Genomic DNA, 25,919 nt, shown 5'->3' with positions numbered 1-25,919 from the left:
TGGACCCCCTCCGGGACTTGACTGCACCTAGAAATGCTGTCCATAAAGGTTATGAACAGGACTGGCGACAAAGCACAGCCCTGCTGGGGTCCAACAGGCTCCACTTGTGCAGAGACCAAATGGCTCCTACTAAAGGGCCCTGGACTTAGTATTTCTGGAGTACACCCCACAGCACACCACAAGGGAAATGGTTGAATGCCTTCTCTAGGTCAACATGTGGACCAGTTGGGCAAACTGGATGTAGCGCTGTTCCAGTGTTCCACTGAGACACCTAGTCATGGCAGACGGCCATGACTGATGGAGGTTTGAGTCTCCCTACTTATCACAGTCAGCTGATCCAAATTTTGTCAAAAATAAATGTTGAAGTGTATTCACTTCTAGTTTTGTTTCTTTAGAGTTTCTTAATAACATTCAGCAAAGTGTTTGTGGAAGGATGGTAACATTTCTGATATTTTCTTAAGGAACGGTTTTGCTAATAGCAAGCACCTCTTGACCTCTTATGATTCAGCATCTGGATTAAGGTCTGCTTTACTTATTTAACAGCTTTTGCTCATATACCAAATTCAGTGATTTTGTTTTTAGTTTACTAGTTAATTGTTGAACAGTACCCTTTTTTGTCTGTCAGAAGATCAAGAAGAACACCTGCTAGGTAAGAATAAATTTATATTTATTTTCAAGAAGCATGTATTTACTCCAGGTCTTTGTGTATAAGCTGAATCTGTTACTTGTAAACTGCCTTCAGATGACATTTGTTGTGAATTTGTGCTACACAAATAAAGTAAATTGAGCTAAATTGCTTTTAGTCAGTGAAGTGAAGCTGCTACACACTTTTATTTGGTGCTCCTCTTATTTCAGTAAGAAAAAGATTTGAAGGATTCCTCTTAAATCCCAAACTGACCATCCTCTGTATGAGGTGGAGGAGAGAGCAATATTGATTAGCTGACCTGACTCCTTGACTGTATACGCCTGAGCAGCCTCGAAGAAAACATCAGAATCTTGAAAAGGTACCAACCTGAAGGCAACCCTCATCTTCATCTCCAGGATTACCTGGCCTTCTTGGTGCAGCCCACAGACCCCTTCCCCCTAGCATCACTTGAGCTGGTGCAATGGACGCCAGAGTGAGGCTAAACTATCACCTATCTGCTGCAAGCATCCAAAATTAGATGTAGGTAAACACACACTGGTTACTCCATACCTGTAGCAACTACAACACAGTTGAGTGTGAGTGAAGGTGCAGTTATACTCCAGTGAGATCAATATCCCACAGGGTAGAGCCCAAACATCACAGTCATTCATCAATCTATAATACCGCTGCTCCTCTGGCCTCTAACCACTCCTATAAACAGGGCATTATGATGTTAGCCTGGACTGGAGTGTGCATTATGAATGAGTGTGGAGAAAACTGTAACCAAGCACAATCCTTGAAATCTAACCATTTCGCTGCACATCCAGTCTGACAGCAATGGGGGAAAAAATAGCTGTGAAACAGACAAAACATCAGTGAAAGAAGAGGCACAGTGGGAAAAAAACAACTAATGAAGATGGAAATAAGACAGGTGAGAAATGAGGTAGACTCGGGAAATCATTTATTTATATATCTTACAGGGATGTAAAAAAATTGGAGGCATTATATACAATGGTGTTAGAACCAAGCCCATCTGGACTACTAATTCTTCTGTCCATCGAAAAACACAGAGTCACAGTTGATGCTTGACTAATGAGAATTGGTCAGATGATCTTGTTAGGTCAATAACCCACACCAAGCTCACACACTGCTTGGCCTATGATGCCGCATGTAAAACTTAATAATGGATGATTGTTTTAACTTTTAATGCACGTTGAGGCAGAGAAGAGCCCCCCTTTAATCTAGCATCCAGCCAGCAGCCTTTGCTTAGTCTAGTGAGAGTACATTTATAGCAGCAGTTCCTGTGGTTATGAGGATCATCATTAAACAACTGTTGTTGGTGAAGTAAAAGCAGCTGTTTGCTAATTTACTTCATAAAGTGTACCAATTTTCACATACAACTAAATACCCTGTTTTATTCCAGTTGCAGTGAAAGATTTGAGTTGTTTTATGGTTTTTCTAACCTGTGAAAACATAACTACACTCACACCCTGATCCAAATTACATTATAAAGGAGCCTATGACTCCCGGTGAGGTGAAAATTTTGCACTGTGAATATAAATGCCTCATCTGCAACTGCAGACAAACTGCTTTGGTGTTTTTCTTTTTAACTTAGCATTTACAAGCATCTCATGAATTTCCATGAACGAGGCCAAGGCCACACCTCATCAGGTTTGAATTAATTATCAAATATTGCGGACAACTTTATGTTTCACTGAAAACTGTCAAAATAACTGATGACCTAATACCGGCCACATGGCCCTGGAGGGAATGTTGAGTCAGTTATATGCAGGGACAGTATATTGAATTGCCGAGGCGTTTCATATGACACAAAGACTCATAAACGGCAAAGCAGCCTGTCAGAGGGAAGTCAGTGCAACAACGTGAGCTGTTTGTCTATCTATCTTTGTGAGCACCAAAAAAGCACAAAATTCCTTTGGTGTGATCTCAACACAATTAGATTATCCATTTCCTCGACCTTTACAATATAGGATCTTCCTTTTTTAACAATTGGAGTAGAGATATCTCTGCATACTTATTTAAAAGAAAAAAGCCCCTCTGGCAGCAGATGTGGGCAGATATTGAATCTTGATCCTATTAGATCTTAACACAGCTTATGAAACCATCAACCATTCAGTTTTATTCATTCATTTATACAAGTAGGGCAAGTGTCATCAGTTCAAGTTAAGAGCTGAAATATCATTTGAATAATAAGTTATCAGATTCCCTTTATGCTGCCAGTTAAACATTTTCACTTTAACTCTATATGGTTTTTATTTGTTTTTAAACTCTAAGACTTCCAAATATCACAAAGGACTTTTCACCTGTTAAATTCTGAAAATTATGGAATAAATAAATAATCACTGAGAAAGTGACTGAGAAAATTAAAAATGTATACAAAGATATAAAGAAAAGAACCATGTCAAGCAGGGGTTGCGTTAACCGAATATTTTCTGTTTTTCACAGTTTTGTTTTTTAAATGGTGACGGAAAAATTGGAAGGCTGTCAGTCATTTTGACAGATTGTAATTCACACCCCTGACCACTTGGTGGCAAGTTAGCATATTAATTAGATGTTTCCTCCAGCTGAACCATGCTCAGGAAACCCGTCGTTTGCAGAGTCTTGTCAACTTCTGATCACTTCACTTGGAGAAATGTTCCCCGATTTCAAAATGTTGGCTAAAGTGGCGGCAGAGCAGGGTTTAAGGCCTCCAGAACAGCATCAAAACAGCCACCAAGTCCAAAACCTCATGACGAATGACTCTGCAGCAATCCCACTTGAGACATTTCATTACGCACAAGCGGGTGTGCAATTCAGGTCCATGTGGACCACAAGGAAGCTGTGAGACTCTGTGTTAGGTGCAGTCATTTAATTTCATTGTTTATATGCAGTTACTGGGACCACAGTCAGTGTTTTTTTTGTCATTGTGGAGAAAAAGTTAAATGTATACTTCTGGTTGATGTGGATTCTCTGTTCAGCTTGTTTGGATTGAATATTAATTAAATGAATGAAAATAAATTTTATTAATGGTTTAATTATCATCATTTAAAAAAATAAATATAGATTACGACAGGATTTTTTTCGACACTGTCAGTAAAAATGACAGACAATGAAAAAGGCTAGTACAGCCTCTGATGTCAAGTACCATTGCAAATCTTAACCTAAGTTGTATTGTTCTCTAAAATGTTTATATTAATGTTCCTCATGCCTCACCACTCAGATATTAATTTTCATATTGTCAGGTTCATGTAAAAACCTGTATGCCAATGCCTAGTCTTATTTACTTTGTTGACAAAAGCTTTTACTGATTATTTATGTCTTTGATTGTAATTTAAAAAAATATTGAACCAGACTTTGTTTTAACCAGTCGTTTCTCAGTCGTAAGTTGCTTTAAGTAAAATTGTCTTCTCTGTGGCTTGTGTTTTACTCAACAGCTATGTTTATTCTGTGCTGACTTATTTTAAAAAGAGAGTTCATTATTTTTCTAAAAATACAACACTGCCATTGGAATGGCCACGTAATACTTAGGGATGTTTCAACTAGTATTTTTAAATGCTCAACACTGTCTATACATCTTCACCTATTGCTGTGATCAGTCAAAAACCCCCATGTAGCAACATGGGTGCATTTTGCATGGCCAATTTTGTTGAAAAAACTTTTTTTTAAATTATTATTATTTTATTTATTAGGAAAAATTAGAAAACATGGGTGCCCTCCTTGTAAATCATAACAAGTTTGGGTTCAATTTGACTAGCCACGCCTTACTGCCTGATTATGGCCTGGACTTTAGAATGAAAAAAATTACTAAGACAGGATCTATCAAACAACATGAAGTAGGCAAAAGCATTTCAAAACACAACAGATTATGGTCCAAATTCAATAAATTGAAGAATGAATTATAAACAAATTAATTGGCATCTACCCATGTGTAAAGGGTTACAACGCCATTTCTAGGGCTCTGACACTCCCAGCACACCACAAAAACAGAAGAGAAATTTCCCAGGACTTGCCAGCCTACCAAAGTTACTCCAAGAGCACACTGATGACTTAACCAGCAGGTTTCAGGAATCCATTGTGTGTCTAAGTTAAGGTCAGTGTCCATTAGTCAATAGTAAGAAGGAGACTGGAGAGTTCCAAAACCACTGCTGACCAAAAAGAAACTAAAAGCCCATTTCATATCAGCAGTTATTAGGTTAAATTGCCAATTACCTTTTCACATAAAACCAGGTTGTTTTGAATAGCTTATTTCCCCCAATAAAATGAAACATTATTTGAAAACTGCTTTTTGTATTTACTGAGGTTATCTTTGTCAAAAACAGAAGAACTCTGCAGGGGACATACGTTTTGTCACAGCGCTGTATGTGAAAAACACGTGCTGTATTGTCCGGACATTATAGCTGCTTTTTTTTTACCTAGTTAACTTCCTTTTGGAAATGTGTTTGAAGGTTGTCCAGTAGAAACTGTGGTTAGGACCAAATATTTGTTTCTGTCAATAAAGACAAACATTTCTGCTTCCCAGACATCTTTGTTAAATTAATTAAGTTGTACACAATTGCAATAGGAAACACTGATGAAATGTTATTTTACAGAACTTTAAGGATACTCAAGGACATACACAATACTGATTGTATTAAAGTATTAGACCTTAACTCTGTATTCTTAAATGCAGATTTGGAAACCCCTATTTGAAATAACAATTCCAAACCTTTTCCCAAATCATCCTCTAAATCACTCAAACCATTTTTGGGGTTTTGACCTTTAACACTAAACAACAATGAAGCATTCTACAGCTCCTCATAACCAACGAGATGAGTCCTGCTTCAAACATGGTTTACTTATCGAAACCCAGGTAAAAAAAAAAATCTCCTGTAACTGCAAAGCTTCAGCCATCTTTCCATAACATTATATACTCAGACATCAGTGATAGAACTCCTAAGTTCCACTGCTCACTTCTCAGAAGGCACAAAGGAGAGAGCACATAACCCTCATCTTATAATTATTGATTCCAAAATTCTGCTTTAAACTACAAAGTAGTCAGAATCCGTTCTCTCGTTTACGGATCTGAACTCATGACCTCATGTGTCAGAGTGTGGCTTTAGATCATCTGATGAGTCTTCAAAGAGAAACGTCTGTGGTAAGGGCACTCTAACTCCCACAACCATAGCTTAAATATTATATAACGTCGTTTTCAATCAAAGCAGTTTTTACTTGTTTTTTTTTTCTGTTTAAAATGATAAACATATAGTGACTGGCAAAGGAATTACTTCTCCTTGAAATTTTTCATGTTTTGTGATGTTACAACAAATTTAAATGCAAGTTTAATTTTAAAGTAAAAGAAAACAATATAAGGTGTTCAAAATGTTTAACAAATAAAAAGCCCTCCTAAGTAAAAAAAAAAAAAAAGGTCAACTCTTTACTGTAATTATAGCTACATTGGGGGATGTTTCCTGTAGCGTTGCACAACCAGAGACTTACATTTTTATCCATTCTTCTTTGCAAAATCAACTTCACTCACACTGGTTTGTGGGCTGGCTGTCCCTTCGTGGTATAGCAGGGTAACTCCGTGTTTTTTATTCGGCACACGAGTTTGATTCCCTGTTACCTCAGGAAGATCATCCGACATAAAACTCTGCCAAGTCTGTTTAAAAGTTGTACTGACTTGCTGCGGTGCCTCCTGAATAAGGAAGCAGCTGAAAAGACATTTATAACACTATGTGTTTTAAAAGTACACCTAAAGTCTCATCTAACCAGAGCACCTTCTTCCAAATGTTTGCTGTATCATCTACTTGGCTAATAGCAAACTTTAAACAGGATTTCTCTTGGCTTTCTTTAGCAACGATTTTCTGATTTAAATTCTTCCACAAAGGGAAGATTATAAAACTAGTTGTTCTGTCAGCTGATTCTTCCACCTGAGCTGTGGCTCTAACAGTGGACCTCTCTGATTAATGCTCTTCTTGCCCCTATAGCTAGTTTGGGTCAACGGCCATTTCTTGGTAGATTTGCAGCTGTGTAGGCTGTGCCATATTCTTTATTTATTTCTTTTGGATGATGGATGGAACAGTGCTCCGTGAGATTTTCAAAGCTCAGGATATTGTTTTATAATGTAGCCCTGCTTTAAACGTCTCAAGCAAATTTATTCCTGACCTGTATGCTGTGTTCCTAGTTTTGCTGTGTTTATAAAGAGGCTAAATTACAAATACTGTAGGTGGATCCTATTTACCAATTAAGTGACATTAGAAGGCGAGATTTTATTTTGGGTTATCAGGGTAAAGGGGGTGAATACAAAAGCATGCCACTTTTTTCAAATTTTAGTTTGTAAAAATTATTTTATGTTTTTTTTTTGTTCTACTTCACAATTATGGACCATCTTATGCTGGTGTATCACATAAAATCCAAATAAATTGCATTTATATTTGTGGTTATAATGTGATGTAATGTAAGAGGTTCAAGGAGAAAGAATAATTTTGCAAGACGCTGCAATACATCCATCAATTAATTAACACATTGATGGATACCTACGGTAGGATCACCTGAACCACCTAAATGGAGGAATCAAGCTGTGCCCCAGCTAGGAATCAGTTGTCTGCTTTGTATTTTCTTCTGTTCTAAAAAGAAATAAGTAAACAACTTGAAATTCAGATAAAACACTCTCAAATGATAACAGGAACAATAAAAGCTGTCCTCGCTCTGTTTTGCCTGCTCCATAAGCTGCAAAAAAATAAAGTGCACAATGGGGGTGAGTGAATGATGAGGTATACAATAAGTTGGCCAATTAGAAAGTAAGGCATGGAATGAAACTGACTTCTAAAGCTTAGAGTGTAAGAGACAAGAGTAAACAGGCATGAATAAAAATACAGAACGATATATAGAATTTCTCAAAATCTCGGGGGACTTTTTCAGCTTTCCTATAAATCACAACTTAGGACATCCAGTGTTCCTCTTATCTCCATGCTTTCCTTCCTGTGTTGATATTTGTTTCCTGTTTTTTACCAGCTGCCCAAAGAGAAACACATCCCAGCTCAAGAGATCAATAAAATGGAGTCAAGAGAACAGAGAACAAATAGAAGAGATGATTTACAGATAAAACAAATATAACATGCTGGTACAGTGACAATGAAAACAGTACAAGATGAAAGATGGTGGTAAAAAAATCAAAACAGAGGACGAAAATGTTTCGTTACCACAAGTAGAAGATGACATAGTCAACATAGCTACCTAGAAAGGCCATGACACAGATGCTGATGGCAAACATGGAGCTGAGGCTGAGGCTGTTGCCGCCTTCACTGTGGAACACGGCCAGCGCCACCTCGCAGTGCCGTCCCCGGTAGCCCTCGCTGCAGTGACATGAGTAGCGGGACAGCGAGTGAGCCACGCAGGTGCCGTGGCGACATGGCCGACTAGCGCAGAGCGTGTAGATGCAGACTCTGCCCAAGGAGGTCTCTTTGGTCATGTGGCCCGGAGGGCACCTGTGTAGAGAAGATGAATAAACTGTAAAACAGAGACACAAGAGACTTGGCAGGCTGTCAAATAATAAAAAAAGAACATTGAGTTTCACAGGAGTTATGAGGTCTATGCTGGTGGTGTAAAACTAAATCCCTCGGGAGTTACACCTCTTATATCAGATTCAAAGACATGTTCTTTGAAGGTTACAGAGTGTTAACTGTAAATGAAAAAAAGAAACAAGAATAGAAACCGTGAAGCTAAGATTGGCTTTGCAGTAGTATTCCCCCAGTATATTTGTACAAACTATCCCCTGAATATCACTCATCCCTGCCCCCTGCATCTCTTAGTGATTTGTATCCTAAGGCTGTGCTGCAATCACAGAATATGGATGCCAAAGTCCCCACTGGTTTGGAGTGTTGAAATCACAGCAAAGAGACGTAGTCATCCTGCAGAGTTCAAAGGGCCAGGCAAAATTTTTACAATCGATGCTGGTATATGCTATTCTCTCAAGTTGACTCAATATTTGACATGCAGCTTACAACTGATGCACTCGGCCTCGTTGCCATCTGTTGGACACCACTGCATCAACAAACGATTAAAAATTCACACTAAATTATCACATTTTGTGATGCAAAAACTCCTTTATCAGTATTAAATTATGTATGTTTAGTTATTTATTATTCATTCACAAGCAAGTATCGAATAAATAAAAGCTCCATGTCTTTTAATCTTCTGCTATTGAATTCGAGATTGTCAATTTTGGACCAGAGCACCTTAGAAACAAACAGCTTGTATTAATTTCATTTCCAGTTCTACTGTAAAGAACCTTTGTGTTAACTTTGACTCTTTGTCCCTTTTTGATCACATATAAATATGTTTCTAGGACATCCTGCTTCAACCCATGAAATTATGCCAAAATTAGATGTTGACACAGGAAAACTAGTCCATGCCTGTGTTGTAGCCTAGTTATTCAGTCAATTCAAAATGCTTTAGTAAGATTTTTTGATTAAAATTAAAAGGAGATTTTCTATTTTTCAAGTTTTTGCCTTTCTTCAGTGGGTTCCTGTTAAATCTTGAATCTAATTTATTTTCTTCTACTTGCATATAAAGTCAAGGCCAATCTTGTATTAAAGAATGAATTGCTTGAATATTTCTAAATGTACAGTTGATATAAAAAGTCTACACATCCATATGAAAATGCCAGATTTCGATGACGTAAAGAATTAGCTCATAACAAATCATTTCAAAGCTTTTTCCACCTTGAATGTGACATATGTGCTGTATAATTCAACCTAGAAAAAAATCTAGCAGAGGGAAACATATAAAAGCTGCATTAAGACTGAAGACTGAAGGCCTTATTATTGTCCTTAATCAGTGCCATTCTACAATCCTGCAACACCTTGCTGAATTAAGGTCAACTGTTCAGCCAACCTGAAAAACACAGTGTTCCTTTTCACTCTGTTGTGTCTAGCGCCATTTGAGATAATTAATTAAGAAGTGGCTCAAGGCATTCACTAAAAAGAAGCAACATATTACACACATTTCCGTCTCTTTGCACTGGCTGCCCTTATGTTGTAGAATACATTTTGACATTTTAGTCCTCACTTAAAAACGTATGTGGCCTGTCTCTTGCTCATCTTTCTGAGCTCTTAAAGCTTCACATCTGCTCTTATAGTCTGAAATTACCTGATTAAAGGTTGCTGATAGTGCCATGTACTAATTTTGAGCCCACAATAGACAATTCCTTTTATGCTATGTGTTTCTTTCTGTGATTAGACCCTTTAATGTTATTTTTTCTTGTGCCTTTTTGGTTTCTTTTATCTTTTACCTTCTTTAAAGTACTTTTTGGTTTTTATCTAGAATATTACCATATAAAAATATACTTCCCATATATTTCCCCAGAGAACACTTTGCTCTCACACTGACTAAAAGTTCACATGTGGTTCCTGAAGGTTCTCAGAGAAGATAATTAGACCAAGGTTTTAGTAATCAGGCTCCTCTCCTGTGTAACCGTTTAGTTAGGTTATTCTGAGCTCTCTCTGTAGTCATGCTGCCATATGCCTCGGCTGTTGGAGAACAACTGACTGGCAGTGTGTAGCAAGGGGAAGGTCAGTGCTGCATTTTTCTGTAATCCATATTGCCGGAGAAACCTTCTTTCACTTCTGCACTTCCTCTGCCATGTTATTAAACAGAATTTAAACCGTAGGAATTGTATGATGGAAAACGTTTGCTGTTTTGAAACCTAAACTTTTCAAAACCTCGGGTATAGCTTCATATCAGAAACTGCCCCATTCATTCTGCTTGAAATTATATAATCAATTAAATGCCTCTACGTTCCACCATAACTGGATTAAATTGGACTGCATTGACTTCCGAAAATGGGTCAATCATCTTTTAATCTGTTGGATCAAATCCATCTTATTTGGAATGAATTGGACTGTATCTAAGTAGATATGAATTGGACCAGTTTCTCTGCCTTAATATGACATTATGGTTACTTGGCACTATAACAAAAACTGAAACCGAATTCAAGTTATTTAGCCATTTATTATTATTGGTGCTCCTTATTCAGGAGCTTTACTGAACTATATTAATAAAAAATCTTAACTTAAATGATGGTAGTTATAGACATTTCTATTAGATCAAAATTTGTAATTGCTCATTATGATGGTCAGTTGAGGTGTATTAATTTTTCACTGTATTCCTTTCAAGGGACATTATGTCATTTTGCTTGCTGATTCATGGCTTTGCTGAAGATCACACTTTCAGTATAATATGCATGCATTTTGAAGTTACTCCAAAGGTGGCAATGACCTTTAACATTTGTTTTCGAGTATTAATATCAGTGTCACCTTTTAGCTGATTCCCATCATTTAGATTGGATAGAATGAAAAGATAAATAGATGGAATAGGTTAGATAGCTGGACAGACAGACAGGCTAACTTTGCATAAGTTCAAATTGACTGCTGGCATTTCTAACTACATCATAAGTATGATAATCCTATGCATCCTTTGTTTTTGGAGACGTGCATGTAAATATGTGCATAGCGTGACTGCACACTTTAAAGCCACTTTAAACTGTTTGATTATTTATTCTCTATATTTACAGCACCTGCAATCATGCTGTCTCCAAAGGTCCACACAGACAAAGGGAGGGGAGCAGTGATGCTTTCTGCAGGCATCTGAGTAGCAGCCAACAGAGACGCCCTGCGAAGCGACCAACACCTGAAGTCCTTCTGAATGCTGATCGTGATCCAGGGGAATGGAGCGGCCGTTAAACCTCACATCACGCAAACAGCCTGGTGAAGAAAGAGTAAAAGAAGAAGATGGAGTCACTAGTCCTGGGGGCAAAATCTTTTACAGACACATTTACACAGCAGCAGGGGTGTAAACTGGAATGTGCAGGCACGCATGCATTAACACTCATAGACTTGCTGACACACCTGCCGACCAATGCTCTCACACCGCCAACGTACAAACAGCCTCGGGCTACGCTCTCAGCATGAATTTTTTTCTAGTTGTTGTTTCTACTGGTTAGTTTACACACTCTGTGGAAAACACAAGGTCTTCTACATCATGTAAATGCAAATCAGTGCCACTGACATACTCTGTTTATCTGTTTTAAACTAACTAATCAAAATGCATTTGAGACAAATCCAGTGTATGACAAGATGGAAGAGCCATTCCTTTAAATAAACATAGACTTTAATTAATTTATCAATTACTGCTTCATTTTCTTCCCTTAACCAAGACTGTAATCACAGTGATTTACAGTGAATTTGAAAAGTAATGCCACCCCTCAATGAGAAAAGATTAAATGAGGCCAGAAAAACCAAACAGATTCAAAACACCAGAACTTTAATGTTTTCCTATAATTTACAAAAGAGAAGCATGCCAATCTTGTTGAAAGATTACAAAGAAGACTTAATGCATTGGCTAAAGGCGATTCAATCCACTGTTTAAAGTAATAAAAAAAGGTTTTGTGGATCTGTAAATTCATTAAGTTTTCAAGCAGATACTCACCAAGAAAGCTGCGGTTGTGTCCTGATGGGAAAGAGTTCCCAAGCATTATTACAGAGGGGTCAATAATGATCTCCTGACTTTGGCCAGGTGAGGCTGTGATTTCAAGTCGCCCCCCACCTCCATCCAGCCTAAGGGTGAACTCTCTGCCGTACCGATCCAACTCCACCTCATGCCAATCCCCATCATCCAGGCGATGGTACGGGAGTGAGATATTGTAGTCTCCATCTCCCAGATTGTAGAAAACAGCCAGCAGGCCATTAATAACCTGACAAAAACAGTAAAAGGACTGAATTTATATAGCATTTTTTCAGTTAAACTGACCACTCAATTGCACTTCCAACCACGCAGACCTTCATTGATATGCAGATCAGTAAGTGCCTTGCCCAGGGGCACATCGAAGTTTCAATCAAACCCACAATTGTTGGATAGCAAAGGTGACTACTTTTCCCACAAAGCCACAGTCGGCTCAGTAGTACTTTTGTACAATTCTTACAGTCAAATAGAAGTATTGAACACATTTTTATAACCAAGATTTCCTCCAGGTTTGAGACATCGTACCTCAATAGGGGGGTACTTTCGTACCGTTGTAAAACAACTTGTTCGGTTTTGTCAACTGTTCCAACAACACTATTTCTCTTAGTGCAGATTTCATAGATTTCAAGACTCAGGAGTAACATTGCTAAATGAGGTGCCACGAAGCAGACTGACAGTCTGACAGAGCTAGATGTCTGCCACATTGTGCTGTGTTGATGTGCAAAAACACAGCTCTTGAGCATAACAGCATTATAAGAAGTAGGCCAGCTCCCAAGGTGAAGAAAAGGCAGCTAAGGGTGAGCAAGACAAGAATTGTGAAATTTAAGCACCCATACAAGCCTGTCTGCTGTAAAACCTGGCATAAAAGTGGGATGAAAACCCACCGGTAAGAATTAATTCAGCAATTTTGCAGCAATGATGCTGTGCCAGGATGCTCCACACACCACTGCATGGCAAAGTCATCCCGAAGGCAAACTATATATGAAACAACAATTATCTTTAGCAGTTAGGGATGAGTGAACACAATGGACAAACCAAAGTGAGGCTTCCTATAAGTGTGGTTTGTACATGTCCTGAGCTTAATTGGAAACAGTAGGTTTAGATAATTCATAGTCAGCCTGGCCTGCATTAACTATTGCTCCCTCAGCAGGAGCACCTCCAAAGTGTTATTCCTACTGGACACACATTAACACACACCCACTTATAGAAGGTCTAAACTCAATGTGCCTTCCCTATTGCCTCATCTTGCCTCTGGTGCGAAGCAAAAATGTTGTAAAAAAGCTTAATCAATACTCAGGTACATCTGATTATATAAACTTTCTGCAGTATCTCTTGAGTCAGATGAAATCATCACTTCTCGAAATATTTGTAAGTGTATTTCTGAGGTCTGAACTATGTCAAAGCTCAGATTTTCACTCCTTGTAGAAGTTACTTGTGGAATAAATCTCATACACCTTTTAAAAATGTCTTTAACATAGTTCATTGGGTAAATGCTTTTTTTTTTACAGAGAGGTCATACTCCTCTGAGAGCTGAATGCAGTTTCTACCCAGCATGCCCCTGGTAACTTCTGTGTGAAAAAGTTCTTATTTATTCAGTGTGTACTCAATTCCATATCTACCCATAAGAAAAAAGGAGGCAATGAGACAGCCCTTTAAATTAGAGGTTTTTGTCAGAAAACACAGTAGGGTTGTGTTCAAGTGTTTCTATGTGTTTTGGGACAACAAGGCTGAAAATGTTTTAGCGTGTTTGCTGCAGACAGACACCAGATGCTTTATACAGCTCACCAATTCAATTCCAGGGAGGGTTTCACAGAAAAGCTTCACAGCACTTCTACCACACATTAAAGCCAACAGCCTTTTCCTTTCCCTGTCACTGTGGGACTGCAACAAAACAAGGGGACACCATTGTCTTTTTTCTTTCCTCATGCAGTATAAAAACTAAAAGAAGTACAAGGGATGGTGCTTTAAACAGTGGTGTCTGACAAATAAGTGCCAGCACAGAAACAATATGTTTTCAACGGCAGAATGGCAGTGTGAAATCTATAATAACTGAAACAGTTTCGGTGCAAACAAGTGACCTGTGAGTAGCAGTCCTACCAGAGTCAGTTACTTCCAGGTACTGTTCCCATTTGGCCTGTCAGCTGGTTAGATGAAATCTTTTGACAGGGAACACCACCATAAATTACACTGTGTATGTAGCAATCAGCTAGTTGAGGTAAAGTGAGAATGCAGATACAATGCCTCATAAAGGTATTCATATCTCTTGGACTTTTTCACGTTTTATCACATCACAACCACAACTTAGGATGTGATGGGCCAACACAAAGCACCTCTGAATGGTGAAGTAGGCAGAAAAAAATACATGGTTTTCAAAACTTTTTCAAACAAATATCTGTAAGTACAGTGTCAACTTGTATTCGGCTCATTTAATACTTTGTAGGACCATCCTTATCTGTAATTGCAGTTACAAGTCTTTTAGGGTATGCTTCTCCCAGGTTTGCACATCTACAGATAAAATGAGGAGTGCCAGAACATAATTTTTTGAGTTTTGCACATTCATAATTAGATTTATGTCTGGACTTTGACTGGACCATTCTAACACAGAAATGTTCGTTAATCTAATCATAGATCGATTATCATGACTATGGGCACCCAGCACAAATTACCCAAGGTCACTAAATGACATATTAAAATGGACCATCAACCATCATTCTGTAGATGGTATTTGATACCCCAAAGCAGAATATTCTTTTTTTCTCCTAGCATGTCTTGTTTCCCAGTGCTTCTCCATGTTAAAGTCCTTTTAATGGTTTTAATAGAATTTTTTAGGAGCATTAAAAAGATACCACCCAAAAATATTGTTTGTTATGTTGTGTTTACTTCACGTTACTTGTGAAGGAAAAGAAAACAAGAATAAAAAATGTTTACAGGAAATTTCAAAGCAAATTGCCTATGGTGGCTGTAGGGCCCAGGGGGCATGCCAATTTTGCCCATGAAATAGCCCCTTGATAGATCTAATTTTTTTCAGGTTCTTGTCCTGCTGAAAGGTGAACCCCATCTTCAAGTCTTCTGCAAACTCAGGTTTACTTCCAGGGTCGCCCCATTTCTCGCTCCATCCATCTTCCCCCAAAAAATAAATGTGTTCACAGTGATTTGCAGTACTTGTTTTCTGCCAATGACAGGGCTTTGAATGTAAGGGAAAGCTTTTAGTTTTGGTCTTGTCAGATCAGAGCAACCTTTTCGACATGTTTGCTCTGTCCCCTACAAGGCTTGCTGGAAACTTAAAATGTCTTACATCTTACACCTTTCTTGCAAAAACTCTTCTTGCCACTTTTGCAAGAAGGCCAGATTTGTGGAATGCACAACTAATAGTTTTCTTGGTGGAAGATTTGCCCACCTGAAGTTTCAGCTTCTCTAGATTTTCCAGAGGCCTCTTGGCTTCTTTGAGTAATGCTCTCCATGCCCGGCCTGTCAGTTCAGGTGGATGGCTTTGTCTTAATGGGTTTGCAGTACGCTTTCCATTTTGAAATGTTGGCTTGAGCAGCGCACGATTAAATATTTAAAGGTTAGGGTATTTTTTTTAACCACACCCTAAACTTCTCCCTATACACATTCCCTCACCTCTGTTCGTTTGTCTTCATGATGCTTCTTGTTAACTAGTATTCTCTAACAAATCTCTGAGTTCTTCTTTAAACAGGTGTACTAGACAGTGTCTTGTAATTACATGGCTTTTGAGGGCATTTGGACACTGGATTTGATTCAGCTGTATTTTTTTTTTTTTTTATGGTGTCTTGAGTTGACTTTAGTTGTAAATTGGCACTGCATAAATAAACTGAATTGAACTGAATTGAAGGAGGGTTTAATACAAATGCAACTTCTCAGTTTTTTATTTGTAAAAATACTTTTTTCATTCTGCTTTACAATTATGCTCCACTTCGTTCTGGTCTGTTGCATAAAACGCGCATGAAATACAAAGAATATTGTGGTTGTATTGTGACAAAATGTGAGAAAAGATAATGGTGAATACTTTTGTGTGTATTTTATATGGTGACATGTTGCACAGACTTGCAAGTTGACAGAACTAAGAAGTGATTAAAATTAGATTCGACCTTACATTTATTGCAATGCCCATTGACTCTCTTGCCATATTAAGGTGGATGTGAAACCTTAACCAGAAACAAAAATAACCTTGAATAAGGAAGGCCTATTATTTTTAATCAAATGCTTTCCAAAAAGGCACTCTGCAGATGTAGTCAAAGGGCCAGTTAGGAACATACATATGTCAGTCACCAGCCCCCTCAGTATCCACCCATATGTCTCCAAACATGATATTACTCACTCGCAGCCTGACAAGCATCTGCTGCAATCATTTACAGGGCCTAATTTAAGGCTTACAAACAACACAATCACAGCTGTTAAGGTGGAGGCGAGTGACCAGCTGTGAGTCACCTCTAAACGTAGGTATTCGCTCTGGTCCTGGGACAGCAAGCTCAGGATGACCCCTGTTAGAGCACGAGTCCGGACCCCGACCTGGACTCTGGTCTGCCTTGCAGGAAGGGACCACAAGAACTGCAACTGAATATGGCTCCGGCCGTCGAAGGAAAACTCTGGAGTCACTTGTCAATCAAAAAAAAGCACAAAAGGCTTGTTCAATTAATTCAGCTGTCACATGGGAAATACATGGGGGAATTATAGTGAGTGTGTGGCTGTGCAAAAGCACTTTATGTAAGACGGGGTTATCTTCCCACACCAGCAAGTTTTCCATTTGGGTTTGCACATCTCGTGAGGTTCAGACTGAAAACGTCATGGTCATTTAAAGGCAACTCTGCAGGCCTACCTTGATCACAATGTGGGCCTGTAAACCCTTTTTCACACAGGCAGCTGAAAGAGCCCCACTCCCCGTGACAGCTGCCCTGCTTGCCACAGGAGGGAAGCTGCTCCAAGTCGTTGCAGTGGTTATCAATAAGACTGCAGCCTGGCAAAGTGCTGGAGGATTCAGCAGGTAAACCAAGGTCATACAACTAGATGGAATAAGAGAAAAAGAAACAGGAGAAAGAGAGTTTAAGAAGAAAGACAGAATAAAGGAACGAAGCAAATTATGAAATTAAAAGGAAATTATGTTTCTATCCTTGGATTTCTAGAAGATTAGTGGAAAGAAATGTGATTGTGAATTAAATAAGAACCATTTTATGTTAACATATCTTAATAAATATATATATATATATATATATATATATATATATATATATATATATATATATATAGCTGTTCCACAGCTTCACTCTATTAAAAGAAAGACAAGAACTAACACAAAAACTCTTTCTGGCGGTTCCAGTACTCTTAGTTTGAAACTGATATTCACCCATAACTCATAAAGCCCCTCCCCTCTCCTGAACAGTTTTTGAATGTTTTCTGGCAGTTGTTTATTTTTGGCTCTAAAACAATTTGAATTTTGTTAGTATTTACCCAATAACTAACCATAATAATAACTCTTATTGCTTTTTTTGTAATGCTATTAGTGACTTTAGTATAGTTTTGTAATTGTTGCCCCAAACCTCCGCGTAATAACTGAGATAAAACTGAGGTAAAACTAGAGAACATTACAGAATGTGGACTGCCTTTTGTTCAAGTGCTAGCTTTACTTTATTCAGCAGAGAGATGACCTTTGATACTTTACCTTGAACATGTTTAAAATGAGGTTTCCACTTAAAATTATAATCAATAATAATGGCAAGAAATGTATTTTCATGTACTCTTTCAATGTTTACGTCGATTACCTGTATTTGAATATCTGAATATCAAAAGGTTCCTGAAAATCATTATTTTTTTTGTTCAAGTTTAAGGACAGCTTATTTTCATCAAATCATATTTCCAGCTTGTTCATTTCATTTATTAAATCCTTTAACAGCTTTTTGACATCATCTCCAGCACAGAAATTATTTTGTATTGTTAGCAAATGGAACATTTTTCATTAATTTGAATATTTTACAGGCTGCACGGCATGTTCTCCTGTTAATTGGTCTCTCTAAATTGCCTTTAGGTGTGTGAATGAGTGTGTGTGGCCCTGCGATGGATTGGCGACCTATCAAGGGTGTACCCCGCCTCCCGCCCATGGACTGTTGGAGATAAGCACCAGCTTCCCCACGACCCACTTTGGAAGAAGCAGAAGCAAATGACTGACTGATTGAATATTTTACATAAATCGCTGACAAACATTATGAAAATGTTTTGCCCAACCACTGACTCTGCATGGAACCCCGCAAACACTGTCCAAGCATTCAGAACAAACCCCTCCCAGCTTCACATACTGCTGTCAGCCTTTTAAATTATTTTGAACCTAATTCAAGTCAATTCCTCTAATCTCATATTGTTCCAGTTTATTTATTAATAAGTGACTCCAATAGCAGTTATAGTAATCAATCCCTGTTGTTGTTTCTTCTACTGTTTCTAAAATTGCTAGAACTGTTCAACGCCCTGATCTGAAATCATTCCGATTTTCAATAATCAATTTGATGTTTTTCTAGGAATAAGTCTAGTCTATTATTAAACCATTTTTATAAAATCTTTGAAAATTGAGGCATTTGCTCCTGTACAGTGATATTACCCTGGCTATTTTCATTTGATCTGGAAATGAACCTGTTTGAAATGACAAGTTACTTATATAAAAATGTTACTTATGTAGAAATCCCATCGATTGGATCTTTTATCTTTACATTTGTTTATCAGATCAAGTATTTCTGTTTCAGTCACTGAACCAAGGAACTTTGAGCTGGTATCTCGTTCTATTTAAATCGTGTGTATTGCTGTGAGTTCATGGATCTGTTGAGATAAAGTTGTCTGCAATTTCATTCAAGTTATCATGTTCAGTATTTTTATCAATAAAATAGCTTGGATATTGTGGTCTATTAGTGCTGTTTATTACAATACTGGTTAGGCTATTTCAGATTTATTTGATGTTATATTTATTTTTATATAATATCTTTTTTAAATATTCTTTTTTGCAAAACCTTAAAATGTTTGGTAATTTATTTTTGTATCTTTCATGTTTAGACCTGCTTAGTTCTTAATCTGTATTTTTCTTTTTGCAGGCATTTTGCAATCATCTTGTGATCCATTGACAATTATTTTTATTCTGTTTAAATATACACCTTCACTACACAATGTTTGTTATAGAATTATATTAATAATTTTAGAAAAGCTTAATATGTTACATAAATAGTTTTTCTTAATAGTATCCCAATTTACCTCAATTAGCACACTCCAAAATGTTTAAATTGATTCCTCTGTTTGACTCTGATGTAAAGATTTAGTTTTTTCTGATTTATTTGTCTTATAATTTGTCATATATTACAAAATCTGGTAAATGATCACATAAAGCTGATTAATAGTCCTCCTACTTAGTTATTTATAATATCATTTGTGAAAATATCATCAATCGGGGTGCTAGAATGGGATGTGATTCTACTGGGTCTACTGATGTTTGGAAATAGAGTCAAACTGAGCATTGTGTTGATAAAATTATCTGTGGACCTGTGGTTATTAGTATTGAGCAAGTCCATGTTAAAGACTTGCATTCCTTCAGCTTTCATACAAATAAAAAAAGGAGTAGGGCAGCCAGGAGCTACTGGTCATATGCATTAGGCTGATAATCAGCAATTCTGATGATCTATAAAGAAGTGGAAAAATTAGAGGTTTGATGGTCCTGAGCTTTGAGGTGTGTTAACAAAACAAGAGAGCCAAGAACAAAAAGACAACAGGTTGTATCTGTAGAACTGACTGTTGTAGAACATTCAGCAACCGCTTCAACTTAGACTAGAAATGTTTGAGGACATTTGTTTGCTTCTCTGTCAGGAAGGGATCAGCAACTTGGCAAGACAACAGCACAAATTGTCTTTAATTTAAAGGTAGGGATCAAATTGTGGTACCCATTGGTATTTACCTCAATTACTCTACTTTAATCATCCTAATGACCTAAACAATGTAAGTCAAAGTAATGTTCTAGGGAATTAATTTATATCAATGCAATGCTCTGATGAGCATATAGAAGCAAACTCCCATCTCTCTGTGTGTGTGTTTGTTAACTGATACTGTTGAATCTTGTGCTGTTCATTATAAACCTGGCTGATTATATTGATGTGTTTCAGGCTTTTAATTGCTGCACAGTACGCTTGATACAGGTTGTGTATTTGCTTTATTAATTAAGGTGCGGCTATTTCTTTCACAATGTTGTCAAAGTTATCATCCTGTCTAGTTTATTTCCATCTTATGTTTCCATTGCAAATACCATTACATGTAAGTAGATTTGAAAACAGATGTTTACATGCATGCATTGTATAACAAACATACATTTTTTTCTCTCTACCAAGTTAGATAAAATCTTTCCTGTTTTAGATCAGTTAGGATAACAACAATTTTTTCTATTTGCAAAATGCCAGAATAGTAAAGTTGATATTTTTACATTTTTAAAAACTTTCTTTAAATTTAGAAGTTTATGCACATTTCTGAGGAACTGAGTCAGGTTTGGAGATGCCTTGGTCAACCACACATTTTCTGCTCTCTAGCTTATGTTTTTATGGGACTGAGAAAAGGATTTTGAGATGGCTGCTCAATTTGGAAGACCCATTTGTGACAAAACTTACGGGCTGATGTCTTGGGATGTTGGGATCATTTCTTTTCTCATGATGTCACCTATTTTATGAAGTGCACCAGTCCCTCCTAAAGCAAAACATCCCCAGAACATGATGCCACCACCTCCATTCTTCACAGTTCGGATGGCGATCTCAGGCTCAAAAGCTTACCCCTTTTCCTACAATTGTACAGCTAACCACTAAAATCTTTGTTCCACGAGACCTAAGGACCTGTCTCCAAAAACACGGGGCATCTGAAAACTTTAAGGATGAACAAGGCTTGAGGAGGTCCTCAGTTTTCTCCCTGATAGCTTGCCTTATTTATTTTGATTTTCCCATGACATCACACAAGGTAACAGTGTGTTTGAGGTATTTCCATAAAAAAATATCAAAGGTGTGCCTCCGTTTAATGTAAATATTGCAAATAAACATATAAGAATGTGATGGCATCATAATCTGAGCCTTCCTAAATAATCTTCTGCAGAAATTGTTATTTTGTTGTATTAAACTCCTAAATAAAAAAGTTAATCAATTAATTAATCAATTAAATAAATCAAATATAATATAATAATGTTTTGTCATCTAATCGCGAATTAATTATCTTTGGCCCCCTGGATGATATTTAATTACTATTAGAACCACAATGCAACGGTAGTCCGCGAAGTCACTGTAGCACGCACAAGCGGCTTCATTGTTCATCAGCAATCACAGCAGAGATCAACTTTCAGGTACCCCCCTCCTCAAACATGGCTAAACGTAAGGTGGACGCTGAGAACAGGGGGTTTCAAGCCAGGTGGGAGGCAGAGTACATGTTCACGGAGGCAAAAGGCAAACCTGTGTGTCTTCTGTGTGGAGAAAGTTTGGCTGTAATGAAAGAATATAATGCAATATAAAGTTTATAATGCACGCACTTTTATTTATGTATTCATCTTGATATTAAGAAACATACTTTGTATTTCAAACCAATTAAATCTTTGGGTTCTCACCGGGTACTCCGGCTTCCTCCCACAGTCCAAAGACATGCCTGTTAGGTTAATTGGTAACTCTAAATTGCCCTTAGGTGTATGAATGAGTGTGTGTGTGGTTGTTTGTGTGTTGCCCTGCGATGGACTGGCGACCTGTCCAGGGTGTACCCTGCCTCTCGCCCATAGACTGCTGGAGATAGGCACCAGCTCCCCCGTGACCCACTATGGAATAAGCGGTAGAAAATGACTGACCGATGACTGACTGACTAAATCTTTCGCTGTTTGCCTGTTGAAAATGTTTCCACTTGAAGTTACTGACAGAGCCATAACAAAATATTGCTTTATTCATTTAATTATTAAATAATGTACTCTGTGTTAAGTCTTGGTTCAATAGGCTATGTGCAATCATTTCAATATGTTTTAATAAACATTGAACCAGTCTGGCCCTTGGCTTGTAGCAAATTTGGTTTTTTGGCCCTCGGTGTATTTGACTTTGACATCCCTGTTATACAGGGAAGTCAAGTCCGTCTTCTATTTAACTTGTACCATGACACTGTGATCTCAAAATAAAATAAAGTATCACCACCTAGTTAAACTGTGTTTCATTAATAACAAATAAAACATATTTATGTTTCTGTATCCCCACACACCATGGCCCCTTACAGTCAATCAGATTTCAGCAGCCTACTCATCTCAATGAGACTTAAAACCACAAAGCATGCCAGAAACCTTGGTGTCACTGTGCACTCAGACCTAAATTTTACAATCTACATAAAGTCTATTACTAAATCAGCTTAGAATCATTTTTAGAAACATTTGTATCATGTCACATCAGCATACATGTAAGCAGAGCCATGCTTTTAATTCAGTAGATTATGATTATTTATGTTTTTACCAGTCTTTGTAGAAAAATACAGCTTAAATCACAGCACTGACTCTTTGTTTGTCAATGAATAAACATCAAAATCGTGTTATTGGTCTACAAGGCAGTGAATGGTCTATAGCCTAAATACATTTCAGAGTTGCTGGTCAGGTATAACCCATGTAGACCCCTCAGGTCATTAGAGACCTGCTTCCCATGACCAGAATTGAACAAGGAGCATTTAATTCCTATGCTTCTTGGCTTTTTAACTAACTTCCTGAATTGGCTCCTTTAAATCAGGTCTAAAAACACAATTGTTTTCCATAAAGGTGAAAAATATTTTCATTGGTTAATTTCCATCAAATCTTAGTGATTTGTTTGTTGTACATTTTGGAGTTTATTTTTAATGGTTAAACATTTCTATTAATGCTTTCATGTATTTCTTGTTTGCATTGTATTGTTTCTGCTGTTGTTTCTTTATTTTATTTTTTTAATAACTTTTGGATTATTTACAACATTGTAACAAATTTAATATTCATTGTATGCACATGCTGGTAAACAATATTCAGATAATGTAACACACTATAACATTAATGCTGAGATTTAAATTTCTGTTGAATGGTTATGTTTTTTTAATAGAGATACGTTGAGAGACAGGAAAAGTGGTGAGCCAACATCAGCATTCATTAGGTTACTCTGTGTAACCTTGAGGTCACATTTACATCTATATGGAAGTAGAGTCTTCTATCAACTGTGGGTACTGTCATCCAAACAGGTTAAAAAAACTGTGTAATATAAAGCCACGTATCCATCCAGCCATGCAGTAGTATTAAATCAGCTTTCTCTTTTATTTTACCTTGCTGTCCACAATCAGGTTCCTTATACATCCAGTGTAGTGTTTGTGTTGCAGCTGTGGGTATTCATATGATATGTTCTCATTGACTCCTCCGAGCTGCAGAACATGACTTACATTCAGGTACCTGAGAATGAGGAACAACCATTGTGAGCTGAGGAAAAGTTTTCAAGGTTACATTTTAAGACATAACTTGCAACAAAAACAGAAAAAACACAGACTGCAGGCAGTTGGAACACATAAACATGCAATACAAGTTGTTAAAGTTAAAATTCATAGTTCATCTCAGTTCTTGCTGAGGCTGTTAACACTTTCTGAACATACAGAAAGAATGTGACAGCTTTTTATTGTTATTTTCCTCTTACTTTGAAAATATGCATGATGGGTAAATTATATTTATCAGAAAAAATCTAAACACAAAGATATTTGATACAGAATCTCTACCTTTTTCAATACTGTATGCAATACTGTATGTATGTAAGTGATAAGTCCTTTGCCAAGGCGACAGTCAAAGCACAGCGTCAGTGGAATACTTCTACTGCCTTTTTGTATGAATCTCTTTGTCTGTTTGTAAGATTATAAAAATTCCATTTCAGTTTTAATAAAGCTTAATTAAGATGTAGTCTATTGACAAAGAAAGAATCCATTAAACTTGTGTAACAGCGTGACTGCAAATTGTTTTAAACAGAAAATTGTTTTCTTGACAAACAAAACTGTTGGGACATATCAAATGGATGTGTGACCTCTTTCGATTGAAAAATATGCAATCAGCACTCTTTTTTTAACAGGCTGCAGCAGAAACATTTTTTTTTCTTTGTGTCTGAGCAAAATGAACTGCAGATTTCATATCAATGTTTTGACTCTCCCTTCAACCACAACCTAGCTTCAAGAGGCTTAAAAGCCAATAAACCATTCAGTTTTCAAAAGAAAATCAAGTGTAGAATAGGCAGCAGGAGTTTGAGTGGCTGATACTTGGAATAACATTTTGACTTAAATGAAGCACAGTTCAACTTTTGGGCTAAAACGCATACATTTTACATGGAAATGTGAAACTTTTCCCACAGTCAAAAAGGTGCTTCCACTCACTTCCATTTTTGTCCATAACCACTGTATAGGTCGCTAAAATAAAGTAGATAGGCAAAATGAGAGATTTTACTATCAATACTTTTTTCTTGGGAGGCTGCTGTGTTAACTGAAGCCTGAGCTTGGTGTCATCACTCTTTGTCAACTTTGTTACATGCTTAGCTGGTTTGTGCTTGGTTTCTATCTTTTCTGTCTTTTCACTTATTCCTTGAATTTGGACATGAAAACGAATATCATCAGCTACAAGCCTAAATACAATCAACAAGGGAAAGTGGTATAAATGATGAGATGTGTCTTTCAATCTAAATAAAATCCTACTAAGACAGCTATTCATAAAATTAGAAACATAAAAATAATAACGATAAAGCTATTGAACAATACTGGTGTATGGTGGCAATTTTCTAAACTTGTGGCTGAGCTGAGATGATAATAATGAATTCAGAGGCAAGCCAAGTCCAATGCCGTAGTAAACAAGTTGAGCTGTTACCATGCACAACCTGCTATGAGCATACGAAGTCAAAAATTAATTGGCATTTTAAGGATTATATTTCAGGAACAATTTCTTTCCCCCAGAGAAAACTGTGTGGAACACGAGAAACTAAAAACAGCCTGAGTATCCATTTGATGTAATCTTAATAAATAATAAACCCTGGATTTTAGCATTTTAGATATGGCTTGAACTGAAAGAATGTTTCCCATGCTAAATATAAATATTCACATAATATCACATGCGACCAAATTATACTAAAGATACTTTTGTTTTGTCGATTGTGAAGATTTCTAACTGAGATACTGAACTGAGAACCAATAAAAAATCGATTGAAGACATTTTCTGCAATGCTTTAAATGACTTCTGAGCAAAAATACACAATTTAATCTGTATCTCTCTTTTATTTCTTCCTCTTCTTGTATCTTTTAAAACAGGTTCCCAAAGAACCTTAAAAGGAATAGATTTTGTGACTTAGTTTGTATTTTTTAGCCTGTCTGCACTCAATAAACAAATTTAGGCATCAATATGACTTAGAACACACAACAGAATATCTACCAAACACAATATTAAAACTAGCAAACAAATAATTTTGAGAAGTCTTCCTTTTTCCCCAGGAAAACTGTAAGCTATTGTTGTTTCATCTTCTAATCCTCCCATTGCCCGCTGAGAATATGGAGCATTTACAGGGGACATTGTCCCTCTGGGCCATGCGTCAGTTTTGGCTTAAAAACAGTGAGTAAAAGCTAAACCCAAATAGAATAGTTGTGTTGCTACTGAAAGACTCCCCCCAAGCCCCCCCCCCAACACACACACACACACACACACACACACACACACACACACACACACACACACACACACACACACAGACACACACACCTTTCATGAATGCTCTCTTGAATTATTGAATTATTC

General features: G+C 37.2%; 1 protein-coding gene across 1 annotated transcript in view; it reads right to left on the bottom strand.

Moving 5' to 3' along the window:
* Window positions 1–25,919, bottom strand: part of LOC124858416 (neural-cadherin-like) — a 176,702-nt gene that overhangs the window by 5,948 nt on the left and 144,835 nt on the right. Inside the window, exons 26-31 of the mRNA XM_047350454.1 lie at window positions 23,435–23,558; window positions 16,962–17,145; window positions 16,574–16,740; window positions 12,092–12,356; window positions 11,181–11,367; window positions 7,841–8,091 (exon numbers count right to left, since the gene is read on the bottom strand). Of these exons, the coding sequence (XP_047206410.1) occupies window positions 7,841–8,091; window positions 11,181–11,367; window positions 12,092–12,356; window positions 16,574–16,740; window positions 16,962–17,145; window positions 23,435–23,558 (1,178 nt within the window). The remainder of the gene's footprint in view (window positions 1–7,840; window positions 8,092–11,180; window positions 11,368–12,091; window positions 12,357–16,573; window positions 16,741–16,961; window positions 17,146–23,434; window positions 23,559–25,919) is intronic.

This window comes from Girardinichthys multiradiatus, chromosome 2 (genome assembly GCF_021462225.1).
Source record: "Girardinichthys multiradiatus isolate DD_20200921_A chromosome 2, DD_fGirMul_XY1, whole genome shotgun sequence".
NCBI classification, from domain to species: Eukaryota; Metazoa; Chordata; class Actinopteri; order Cyprinodontiformes; family Goodeidae; genus Girardinichthys; species Girardinichthys multiradiatus.
Note: the sequence above shows the minus strand (reverse complement) of the source record. Positions and strands in the feature narration are given on the sequence as shown.